This window comes from Sinohyriopsis cumingii, chromosome 17 (genome assembly GCF_028554795.1).
Source record: "Sinohyriopsis cumingii isolate HCF-2022 chromosome 17, ASM2855479v2, whole genome shotgun sequence".
NCBI classification, from domain to species: domain Eukaryota; kingdom Metazoa; phylum Mollusca; class Bivalvia; order Unionida; family Unionidae; genus Sinohyriopsis; species Sinohyriopsis cumingii.
In genome coordinates this window covers 34,732,015-34,744,384 of record NC_142977.1, presented here as the reverse complement: position 1 = coordinate 34,744,384, position 12,370 = coordinate 34,732,015, and the positions used below count along the sequence as shown (strand labels likewise).

The following is a 12,370-nucleotide window of genomic DNA, read 5'->3' as shown; positions in this document are numbered from 1 at the left end:
CCTTTCTGCTTTATAAATTGCCCAGCCACAGGCGGTAAATCATTTACGTCGGTACTAATTCGGCTGACATTGGATCGTCATAAAACTCGTAACTCTACTGTGGTGATGTGAAAGGATCTGCTGCGAGAAAAAAATTGCAAATAAGGCTTCACTAGTCTGGCGCTGATGGTCTTAAAATATAACAGGGCGATGAGATAAGTGCTTACAAAGTACAGAAAAGGGCTTTAATTTTAGCATGCTGGGGTCATTTGGAAATAAATTCTGCAAATTAGAGATCATTCTTTTCCATGCTCTTGCTGTATTTGTGCAAGTACAAAGTACATCACGCTAGAAACACACACACACACACACACACACACACACATATATATATATATATATATATATATATATATATATATATATATATATATATATATATATATATATATATATATATATATATATATATATATATATATATATATATATATATATATATATAACCATTCGATATCATTGTTTTTCTTCCAATGCATTTAGCATATTGAAAACATGTAAAACATAATCTGCATATGTGTGAAGTTTATCTTTGGGGGAGGGGGTTGTTAAGAATCATGCAGAATAGCATGTGTTACAGCACTTGCCTTCTGCTGACAGAATAGACGATACAAGTCCAGTATTTGCTATAAGAAATTGGGTTTTATTGTGTACGAGGTTGGTAAATGGAGATAAATACATTTCTTCTGCTTTGTTACACCTTGCAAATACAATAATAATACATTTACTACAACTATAAAAGATGCAGTCATCAGTGCATTATTGTTCTGCATGAATACATTGATTCTGTTTACAGTATATTCAATACGAATAAATTACTATGCCATATATTTATTAATTATCCATCTAAATATGTGTAAAATGAGGATAACACAGTAATTGCAAGTGATGACATCATTTCATTCATCAATAAACACGAATTACTAAAAAGAATAAAATACTTAATTCTGCCTAATTAAATCATGAATATATAAAATTATAAAATATATGCTCCTGCTACACTCTTCTCTCCACACATTTAAATGATGTCCTCATCATTTAGGAGTATCCATCGTGATGAAAATTATGGCTTTGGAAATGGTATCAGGCATACTGTTAAAAACTCCGTTTGTGTGCAATCACTGGAAGATACGGACTTCTGTTAGCCAGTCTGGCTCATTAACGGCTTGGAACATCGCATAATCTACAGCGGTCATCCATGAAGGTGATTTTATCACTCAACTAGAACGTCGTCGTGCTGGAACAGGAAAGGAACTCTTCTTTGTTCGTAACTTATTAGTAACTACTACGTTACTGGGGCTCTCAACCCTGGTGTGACCTGGTTCTGCAGAGTCATTATCAATGTTGATCACAGTATCTTCTGGATTCAGAGTTCCAGAATTCAGCAATATGACAACTCTTCCCATCATCATCTGCTGAACAAGCTGAAACCAACTCTCCTCCGATACTGCGATTATCATCATCTTGCTTTGAAGAGGTTTCATCATCTACTCAAAGAATCTCACTGGAGGAGTCTGTAATTCAATTTTCGATGGCTAAATCATCTTCAACACTGTTCCTGACAGACATATCTCCCGTATCTGCCGTTTCGGAACCATCTGGTCTGAATCTGTTTCCCTGAAATTATTCTTGTTAGAATTTCTCGCTTGAATTGGCAATGGGCCAATAGGAAGCAGAAAATTCCTATGACAAGTGCGTTTGGTTCCTGTGTCATTTTCTGATCGTACAACGTATACTGGGATATCCGGGTTTTGATGGGATTCCACAATGTAAACATTAGTCTCCCAGCGATCAGCAATTTTGTGGTTTCCATCAAATGCCAAAATCTTTACAAGAACCCTATCCCGAGGCTGAAGAGTTGCAGCTCTTGCTTTCGTGTCATATGTGTATTTTTCTTGAGATTTTCCCTCAAGACATGTGGCTAGCTTATACGATCCTTCCAATCAGTTCCGAAGAGATTTGATAGAAATGGACAAATTCCCCTATCCACTACCACTATTTGATATAAATTGACAAATTCCCCTATCCACTACCATTGTCTAATCCAACTGCGAGAGCAATAGCTAGACGTGTCTCTCTTCCAAACATCAACACGAATTGAGTCCGGCCTGTAGACTCATGGCGCGTACTTGTATATGAATGAATCAATGGTCCTAAATAGATCTTCCAATCCCTTTTCTGATCTGGGTTGAGAGTTACCCACATATCTAGCAGCGTCCTATTCCATCTCTCATACATACCATTGCCCATTGGATGATAGGGTGTCGTGCGAGACTTCTTTAATCCAGTAATTTGACATAATTCCTTGATGACCTTACTTTCAAAGTTTGCACCCTAGTTTGAATGTAATCGCTGAGACATACCATACTGCACTATAAAACTATTAAACAGATACTCAGCTGTAGTCCTGGCTGTCTGGTTTCTTGTCGGAATGGCCTGTGCATACCTGATAAAGTGATCTATAATAACCAGTATATTTTGGTAGCCTCCTTTGGACATCTTGAGCCAGAAAATAGATGCAAACGAGTTTCAATGGCTGTGTGGTCACTATCTTGACGAGTGGTGCTCGAACATCCATTGACGTTTTCCTAAGCATATTTCCACATCTATTGCCATTAGTGACCAATAGAATATATCCCTGAGGAGTGAAATTGTCTTGTCTCGACCTAAATGACCGCAATCATCATGTAAGTAGTGCATAGCGTCCTCACAGTGAGACTTGGAAAGTACCAGCCGTAGTTGATCATGAGCATCAGCACATGCCCTCCGGTATAGCACACCTCTTCGCTGGCATAAATTGTCGGAGGTCCGAAAAAATGCTTGTGGCAATTTCAGAACCACAGTCAATGTCGTCAACAACATCTACAGACAGATAAAGACTTTCAACAAATGGTTGAGCACTAGCTAAATTACATAGAGCGTATAAGGTCTCTTTGGTAATAGTATTCATATCCTTGGTGCTGCTCCTGCTCTCTACACAAGGCAACCGAGATAGACCGTCCGCATCCGAATTCATCGATCCGGCTCTGTAAATGATAACATAGTTGTAAGCGGCTAGAGCAGCTAACCATCGGCATCAAGTTTCACTGATGTAAGGATATACGTGAGCGGATTATTGTCAGTGTACACAGTAAAGTACGGTCCATAAAGGTAATCATTGAATTTCTCAGAATTGCCCATTTTAATGCTAGAAATTCCAGTCGATGCGCTGAATAATTTCGCTCACTTTTTGTTAACTCTCTGCTTGCAAAGCTGATTACTCGCTTGATGCCATCTTGAATCTAATACAGAACCGCACCAAGGCCGTGTTGACTGGCATCTGTGTGCAGCGCGAAAGGTTGTCACCTGACAACGTTGCCTAGAATAGGTGGTGAAGAAAGAGCATCCTTCAGCTGTTGAAAGGCTTCTCCTGTTTCGGTCCCCTCTTCCATATATGTGTAAAATGTTCTTCTGATGCTTTCATTGCTTGGCATTAAATCTGATAATGGTATAGCTATCTTCGAGAAGTTCTTCACACACTTGCGGTAATAGCAAGCAAATCCCAAAACTATCTCACTTCCTCAGGGCTGTGTGGAGCTGGCCAGTTTATGATCTTATCAATCTTGGCTGGGTCGGCATCAACACCTGCCTCTGATACAGTATCGCCGACATACATGACCCTTTCCTTGAAGAATTGGCACTTCTTTGAGGACAACTTCAAACCGCACTCTCTAAGCCTTGTTAGGACCTTTTCCAGATTTTTTAAATCTTCTTCATACCTTTTACCGAAAATGATGATTTCATATAGATAGATCACGCAGCTAGTCAGATGCATATCTCCGAGTCACTCTTTCATCAATCTTTGATACGTAGATGGTGCATTGCGAAGCCCCATGGGTAGTCTCCTAAACTCGTAGAAACCTAGTGGACCCTCGCCTTATGAAATTCATTTAATTCATTTTGATGATAGCCCGACTTCATATCCAGCGCTGTAAAACATTTAGGATCCAGCCAAACAGTCCAGGATAATCTTCAATTCTGGACAAGGCATATGAATCCTTAATCATCATCTTATTCAACTGCCGAAAATCAACGCACAGTCGAAGTTTTCCATCCTTCATCCTCTGTAAAACAACATTGCTGGTCCAAGGACTATGTGATTTTACGAATCACACTACTAGCAAGTAACCGGCGAAAGTGATCATTCACCTAAAAGTACATGGAAGGGGGTATCCGACGATATCTTTGTTTAAAAGGTGTTTCGTCGATCAGATTGATGCGATGCTTTATAGCTGCCGTAAATCTCAAATCTGTTTCACTTCTGGAACAGATGTCTTCGAATTTCTTTATAAGATCTATTCCTTTTTGTGGATCATCCTTGGACAGTTTATCCGAAGTGATGTCAATAATAATAATAATAATAATAATAATAATAATAATAATAATAATAATAATGAGGACTTTGTACAGCGCCTAATCTTTAGAAGCTCTAAGCGCTTTACAACATTAGACAACACCTATAAGATAAGAAACATAATAATATTATTACAAAAACAAACAAAACGAAATTAGAAAAACATTAAAAAATATAAAACATGTTGAGAATATTTCAGGTAGGAAACATTATTAGGTCGTTAAGTTTGTTCTTGCAGTCGAAATAAGTGAGTTTTGAGAGCACTCTTGAATGGGATCACTGTGTCTTTGTGTCGAAGTTCAGTGGGCTATTTATTCCACGTTGCTGGGCCCTGGTATGCAAAAGAACGCTGTCCATATGACTTTGTTTTCATAGTGGGAATAATGTGTATACGATTGTCAGAAGAGGAGCATAAGTATCTTGATGGTGTGTACACATGGGTGAGGTCAGACAGGTATGTTGGACTAGAGTCCGACAGTGAAATGTAGCACAGAGAACAAATGTTGTGTTTGATTCTGGATCGAATGGATAGCCAGTGTAGGGTACAAAGCAGCGTGGAGGTGTGCTCTGATCCTGGTACTCTAAGTACGATCCGAGCAGCTGTTTTTTTTAACTTTTTGAAGTTTCTGGAGTAGATATTGAGACAGAATTGAGTTACAATAGTCCAGTCTTGAAAGTACTAATGAACACACAAGTGTTTTAGTGGCATCAGCTGAAAGATATTTGCGAATTGAGCTGATGCGTCTTAGCTCAAGATATGCAGCCTTGCATATGTTCAAGACATGTTGGAGCAATGTGAGAGTATTGTCCAGAGTAACACCATGGTTTCGTCCTGATTGTGTGAATTTAATGTTGGCGTTGCTGATATTTATTGTTTGAGGTAAAGGATGTGAATGAGAAAGTCTTTGTGTTGTGATCAGAATGGCCTCAGTTTTATCATCATTCATCTGCAGTTTGTTACAAGTCATCCATGATTTTACATCAGAAATGCACCTCTCTACACCTTGGATGGTAGCATCAACTTCGGTTGGATGGCTAGATTTGTATATTTGGGTGTCATCGGCGTACAATTGGTGAGACACTGGATGATGATCTATGACACTTGAGAGCGAGTGAGTGTACAGAATGAAGAGAACAGGTCCAAGAACAGACCCCTGTGGAACACCACAACATAGATCAACTGGGCTGGAGTGTATTCCATTTGCAGATACATTTTGTGTCCTGTTGACCAAGTAGGACTTGAACCACAGTAAGGCTGTATCATGAATGCCAAATACATGCTGGAGACGGTGAGGTAATATATCATGGTCTATTGTGTCAAATGCTGCAGACAAATCAAGGAGGGTGAGGACTGTAATCTTTCCACTATCCAATGCAGAGAGAATGTCATTAACTACTTTTAGAAGAGTTGTTTCAGTACTGTGGCAAAGGCGATATGCAGATAATACATTGCTAAAAAGACTATTTGAATTTAGATGAGATACAAGTTGGGATAGAACAACCTTTTCTAAAATTTTTGAAATGAAAGGGAGATTAGAAACTAGGCGGTAGTTCTTTAAATCGTTATGGTCTAGTGTTGGTTTCTTCAGCAGAGACTTTACAATGGCAGTTTTGAAAAATGATGGGAATTCCCCAGATAAGAGAGAGGTATTAATAACATCAGTTAGTGAAGGCAATACTGGATCTAAGCACTCATGCAGCAGTGATGTTGGAACTGGATTAAGTTCACATGACTTTGGTGCACTCTTCATCACGATTGTACGTACGAAATCCCTAGAGACAGGTTCAAATGCTGCTAATGGTTGCCGCTCAAATTCTGTATCCCAACTGTATGGTGACGACGAGTCAATTGAAATTGTGGTGTCAAGCTTATCTCTAATGGTTTGTACTTTGTCACGGAAGAAATTTGCAAACATGTCCAGAAGGTCGACTGGAGAGAAGGTAGTTGGAAGTGGTGTTGATTTTTTCCTTGACATTAACTTGTTAGTAATCTCGAAGAGCTCTTTGCAGCTTGAACTTTCCATGATCTTAGTAGTGTACTGGGCTGATTTCACTGCATGGACTATATCTGTGGCATTCTTCTTAGCAACTTCATAGATTTGCTTATGAATAGTGAGTCTGGTGGAAAGCCCGAGCCTCTCAGCTTTACGGCGGTCTCTTTTAGCAGTGCGAAGCTGGTCCCTAACACTGCTATACCATGGAGAACACGTTTGAATTGATATTCTGCACTTGGTAGCTGGGGCATGTTTGTCAAGTAATGAACGGAGACAGTTATCGAGTTGTTCTGCGGTAGAAGGTAAGCAAGTTGTTAGGTTTGCTTGGATGTCGTGCGTTAGTTTGTTTCTATTTATCATACGGAGGTTTCTCTTAGTAGCAGATAAAGGTGGAGGGTTAGGGACTGATACGTCAAGATGGCATATAATGCAGAGGTGATCTGATTCAAGGTCATGGGATACCTGGGAGGACCGTAGAATGTCATCATCAGGTCTATGAAGAATCCAGCCTAAAATGTGACCATGTTTATGGGTGGGTTGGTTAACTGACTGTTTGAGGTTGAAAACATTAATGGAATCTATGAGTTTTGATGTATTTGAGTTTCCAGGACAGTCAAAGTGAAAGTTGAAATCTCCAAGAATACTCAGGTTGCCACCCATCGAATTTCCATAGTCCAGGAGATTCGGAAACTGCTCCAAAAAGAGAGAGTCAGCCAGCTAGTTTGTTCTACTAGGAGGAGGGCGGTATAGGCAGAAAAAACGGACTGACCTTTGCTCCAGTGTGAGTGTGGTTTGGACTAGTTCAAACGAGAATTACGGGGGAACGACTTAATGGAGTAAACAGTGGGTGGTATATCCGCACACTTGAGTTCATCGCCTGATGTTTTTAGCCATGTTTCTGTCACAAAAAATATGTCAACATTTTTTGGTCGTTGATAAAATTAACTCTTTCTGTGCGCTTTTACGGTGGTCCTACTGACTGGGCATTGAAAAAGGCAATGCGCAGAGGTGCTTCTTGTATAGTTAACACAAAGTTAGACGAATTAATTGGGATTTGAATTAGGTTATCTAAATTAACGGTCGAAAACTTTTTCAATGGTTGTGCCGAAATAAGGGAGATAACTGGAATTCTTCTTCCTGTTCCACGCCGGCCAGCTTTGAAACAACGTTTCTTTTTTCGCTTCTGTTTACATTTAGGTAATGATGAATGTAGTCCCAGTTCGTTTAGTCTAGAGCTCAATGTAGTGTGGAGAGCCAAGGAGTGAACATTTAAAGCAATTAATGAGGGTCCATCGTAGTATAAACGGGTTGACTGGCGAGTATCACGTGATGGCGGTTTGTTCAAAAACATTGGACCAAGACAGCTGAGAAAAAGTATAATTATTCTCGTTTCCAAAACAAGGAGATGAAGAAACACATACGAATTTAACAGCCAATACATAATGAACGCAATAACGAAGATGAAAACAGGCAACAAGCACAAATATGAAAACGGCACTAAAAAAACGGAACAGCTGCTTCAAGTCGGTTAAGCGATACCGGCCATCTACTCGCTCCCTTCCAACCACATCTGCTTCTATATCAGCCACAGACACTGGTTGCAACTCACAAAATAGCTCTAGGCGGAATACTAATTTTCCTGGCAGTCACGTTTGACACATGAACTTCTATCATACCATTCCTCGTGTATTTGTAAGTCACCAGACCTGGGGAAATATCTATGTCTTCATTTACTGTGGACATCACTGAATTGTGAAGCAGAACACATTTTGAATGAACATGTACCTCTTTATCAACGAAGGTTCGCAATATCACATTGCTATTGCTTTCTACAATAAAATCATGTGACTCTGCGCTCTTCAAAACACCTAGACAAACGTTTCTCTTTTCTAACTCCTTTTCTCGCAAGGTCAAATATCTGAATGTCAAATACCACGGAGTTGGCAATCGATCTGTCTGTAGAAATATTGTCCATGCTCCCTTATGCATTCCTCTAGAGCATACATTAAGTAGTTTGTAACTAGTAACACAGGAACACGACTATTGTAGTTGCTGTCTGGCACGACTAGCATTAGACAACGTTGTCTTTCCACATTTGGCATAATGTTATTTTCTATTTCAACTTCTATGTAGCTATTATATGGTAATGTCTCTCCATTGGCACATTCAACATTCAAAAGGTCTGTAATGGGTTCAATCGGAGTCGTCTTCATATTCTTGTTATACAATGTCGGGCTAACTGTTGAAACGATCGATCCGGTATCAATCAGTGAATTTACTCTAATATCATTGATGACAACAGAAACCTCATTAGCTTGTCCTACTAGCTCTATAGTGTCAGTTATTTTATGCTTATCGGGGGCAACCCCTTGGAAAGCCTACTGCTTGCCCCCAGCCATAGGCCTCGTGAAGTTTAAATCCCGTTTCGAATGATCTAGTCGAATACGAAAAGCAGAAGCAATGTGTCCGATTTTCCCGCAGCGTCAGCATATTCGGTCTCACCTCTCATCACTATTATCTGTCCTAAATCGATTGCTATAGTGTTGCTGGTTGATGGATACGTGAGATGCTGAATGCTCCTTAAGCATCTTCACTTTATGTGACAGCTGCTGGACAAAATCCCTCAATTCACTAAGCTCCTTGTTTTGTGATGTGGTTGAAGTTGAAGCTATATTAAGATGGGTAGTTCTCTTGGTGCGTTTTAGCTCATCTTCCCGTTGCCTGTGTTCAGATTCAATACGACGAAGTGCTACTCTCAATTCGTCAAATGTCTTGAGTGAGTCAAACGTATGGCCAGACACATCATTAAGTGTCTTTTTAAGTCCTGTCCACAGTATAGCATTTAGAATATCATTTGTCTCACTGGTCTTCACTAACCCTTTTTGGACGGTTTTGTTCAACAAATCTTTGAACCTACAACTCCATGTAGAAATACCTTCGTCCTCTTTCTGGCGGGCACTGAAGAAGTCAGCTAACAAAGTCTCTTTCAAATCTACATTGCCATACACGCTGTCCATATTTCGATTTCGATATTTTTTCCCGATGCCTTTAGCATATTGAAAACATGTAAAACATGATCTGCATATGTGTGAAGTTATCTTTTTTCGGGGTGGGGGTGCTTTAAGAATCATGCAGATTAGCATGTCCTTTCATTAGATGGTCTATTATATTAGCACTTGCATTGCAATGTGTATTTATACAGTTGTCCTATTAACGGTGTAATTATCTAAATGTCTACCTTGTATTTATACAGTTGTCCTATTCATGGTGCAACTATCTAAATGTCTACCTTGTAATTTATACAGTTGTCCTATTAACGGTGTAATTATCTAAATGTCTACCTTGTAATTTATACAGTTGTCCTGTTCATGGTGTAATTATCTAAATGTCTACCTTGTAATTTATACAGTTGTCCTATTAAAGGTGTAATTATCTAAATATCTACCTTGTAATTTATACAGTTGTCCTGTTCATGGTGTAATTATCTAAATGTCTACTTGTAATTTATACAGTTGTCCTATTCATGGTGTAATTATTTAAATGTCTACCTTGTAATTTATACAGTTGTCCTGTTCATGGTGTAATTATCTAAATGTCTACCTTGTAATTTATACAGTTGTCCTATTAACGGTGTAATTATCTAAATATCTACCTTGTAATTTATACAGTTGTCCTATTCATGGTGCAATTATCTAAATGTCTACCTTGTAATTTATACAGTTGTCCTATTAACGGTGTAATTATCTAAATGTCTACCTTGTAATTTATACAGTTGTCCTATTCATGGTGTAATTATCTAAATGTCTACCTTGTAATTTATACAGTTGTCCTATTCATGGTACAATTATCTAAATGTCTACCTTGTAATTTATACAGTTGTCCTATTAACGGTGTAATTATCTAAATGTCTACCTTGTATTTATACAGTTGTCCTATTCATGGCGCAATTATCTAAATGTCTACCTTGTAATTTATACAGTTGTCCTATTAACGGTGTAATTATCTAAATGTCTGCCTTGTATTTATACAGTTGTCCTATTCATGGTGCAATTATCTAAATGTCTACCTTGTAATTTATACAGTTGTCCTATTCATGGTGCAATAATCTAAATGTCTACCTTGTAATTTATACAGTTGCCCTATTAACGGTGTAATTATCTAAATGTCTACCTTGTATTTATACAGTTGCCCATGGTGCAATTATCTAAATGTCTACCTTGTAATTTATACAGTTGTCCTATTAACGGTGTAATTATCTAAATGTCTGCCTTGTATTTATACAGTTGTCCTTTTCATGGTGTAATTATCTAAATGTCTGCCTTGTATTTTTACAGTTGTCCTATTAACGGTGTAATTATCTAAATGTTTGTCTTGTATTTATACAGTTGTCCTATTCATGGTGTAATCATCTAAATGTCTGCCTTGTATTTATACAGTTGTCCTATTCATGGTCACGACATATATAATAATGTCGTTGATCATTTTCTATGTTCCACAGTCACTAAGACAGGTTGGTAACGGTTGTGAAAAGGACAGTCTGTATATATCATCTTTGCATTACTGGTGATTTATAAACAATTCGATTGGTTGTAAACAGAACAATTGCAAAAGCACATGCCAAAGATTATCATACTGTATTAAGAAAGTTACCATAGATCTATACATATGTTATATTATATCCGGGTTCTGAGAAATTGCTAATATTTATGTAAATGCAGTATAAAATCATCAGGAAAATAGTTGAAAGGGTTCCATGCACGTGCATAAGTAGTGCAGGCATGTACATAAGATATAACTGTGTTAATATTGCAGGTACGAGACAGGGTATTACCTCAATGCGTACATAATTATGACATAGTTCCATGAAAATCAATGATGTAACATGAATGAATTCTTGTTTACTTTTTGTCAAGAACCTCAATCTCCAGTGTATACAAAGTTAGACTGATTTATGTTTGAAAACAGTGGATGGTCAGATTTGTGTAGATTTTAATGAACGTATATAAACCATTAAATGCTTCATGGAAAATGATGACAGCTTAAATAAGTATAATTTGATGACACAACTAGCCCGTTACGTTCTGTCTATGGCATCGTTCTACTTACGTGAGTGTGTGTGTGTGTCTGTGTGTCTGTGTGTGACTTGGATTTTTAACGTAGCTTTAATAATTTTTTCAGTCATATCGCTACGATGTCTGCAGTGTGGCAGTTTATAGTAATGTCATGCACTGGGGAATCATGCCGGAGACATGTAGCACGATGTCCAACCAGGTCACATTATCTGGACACCAGGCCGACCTCGTAATGTTGAGCGCCAAGCGAGGCAGCTGTTAGCACCATTTGTGTAAGGCTTTGGTATGAATCGGCCGGTGATCGAACCTACGACCTCCCGCATCTACTTACGTGAGACTGTCGTCGTCACCATATGGCTGGAACCGTACTTTTGAGGGTACTTGTTGTATATATACAAACTTATTTTCATGTGGTCCATACATGGATTTTATTGTACCGTATTTGTCACTTTTTGACTTCTATCTTTATGATTCGTGTATATAGTAATCAGTGATGCGGAGATTAACATACTTTTTTATTTGCATGATTTATGTCATATGCATTTGTGTGTTTAAATGTCTCTCAGACTATTTATATTTCCTACTCATTTGTGCCCTGATATCTGTGTGGAGCTTTTTCGTATCTTTGAAATTATATATTATGTTTTTATATTTATATTTTATATTTTTATATTAGTAGTAGTAGTAGCATTAGTAGTAGTAGTATAATTGTATGACGTGTTACAGTCATTAGGCAGATAATACATTTCACATGAGATTTTAAAATCCAGGAAGACTTTTTTAAGGCATCATAGAGCGAGTATTTACATATAATTGAATGATTAAAAAACAACAACATATAATAGACATGCGGAATCTATCAAACACAGACA

General features: G+C 38.0%; 1 protein-coding gene across 1 annotated transcript; it reads right to left on the bottom strand.

The window, feature by feature from the left end:
* Positions 1-1,574: 1,574 nt before the first annotated feature.
* LOC149778409 (uncharacterized) lies at positions 1,575-2,244 on the bottom strand. Its single transcript, XM_089938338.1, has 2 exons — positions 2,073-2,244; positions 1,575-1,975 (listed from the first exon to the last, which is right to left on the bottom strand). Exons 1-2 carry the CDS (start codon positions 2,242-2,244, stop codon positions 1,575-1,577), a joined length of 573 nt encoding a protein of 190 aa, XP_089794464.1.
* Between the last annotated feature and the right edge of the window lie 10,126 nt (positions 2,245-12,370).

What these genes read in the sequence shown, in the direction of transcription:
- LOC149778409 (XM_089938338.1), bottom strand. Translation starts at nt 2,244, where the DNA reads ATGTGGGTAACTCTCAACCCAGATCAGAAAAGGGATTGGAAGATCTAT. An exon ending in CGCAGTTGGATTAGACAATG is followed by an intron (nt 1,976 to 2,072) that starts GTAGTGGATAGG and finishes ACTGATTGGAAG; the next exon opens with GATCGTATAAGCTAGCCACA.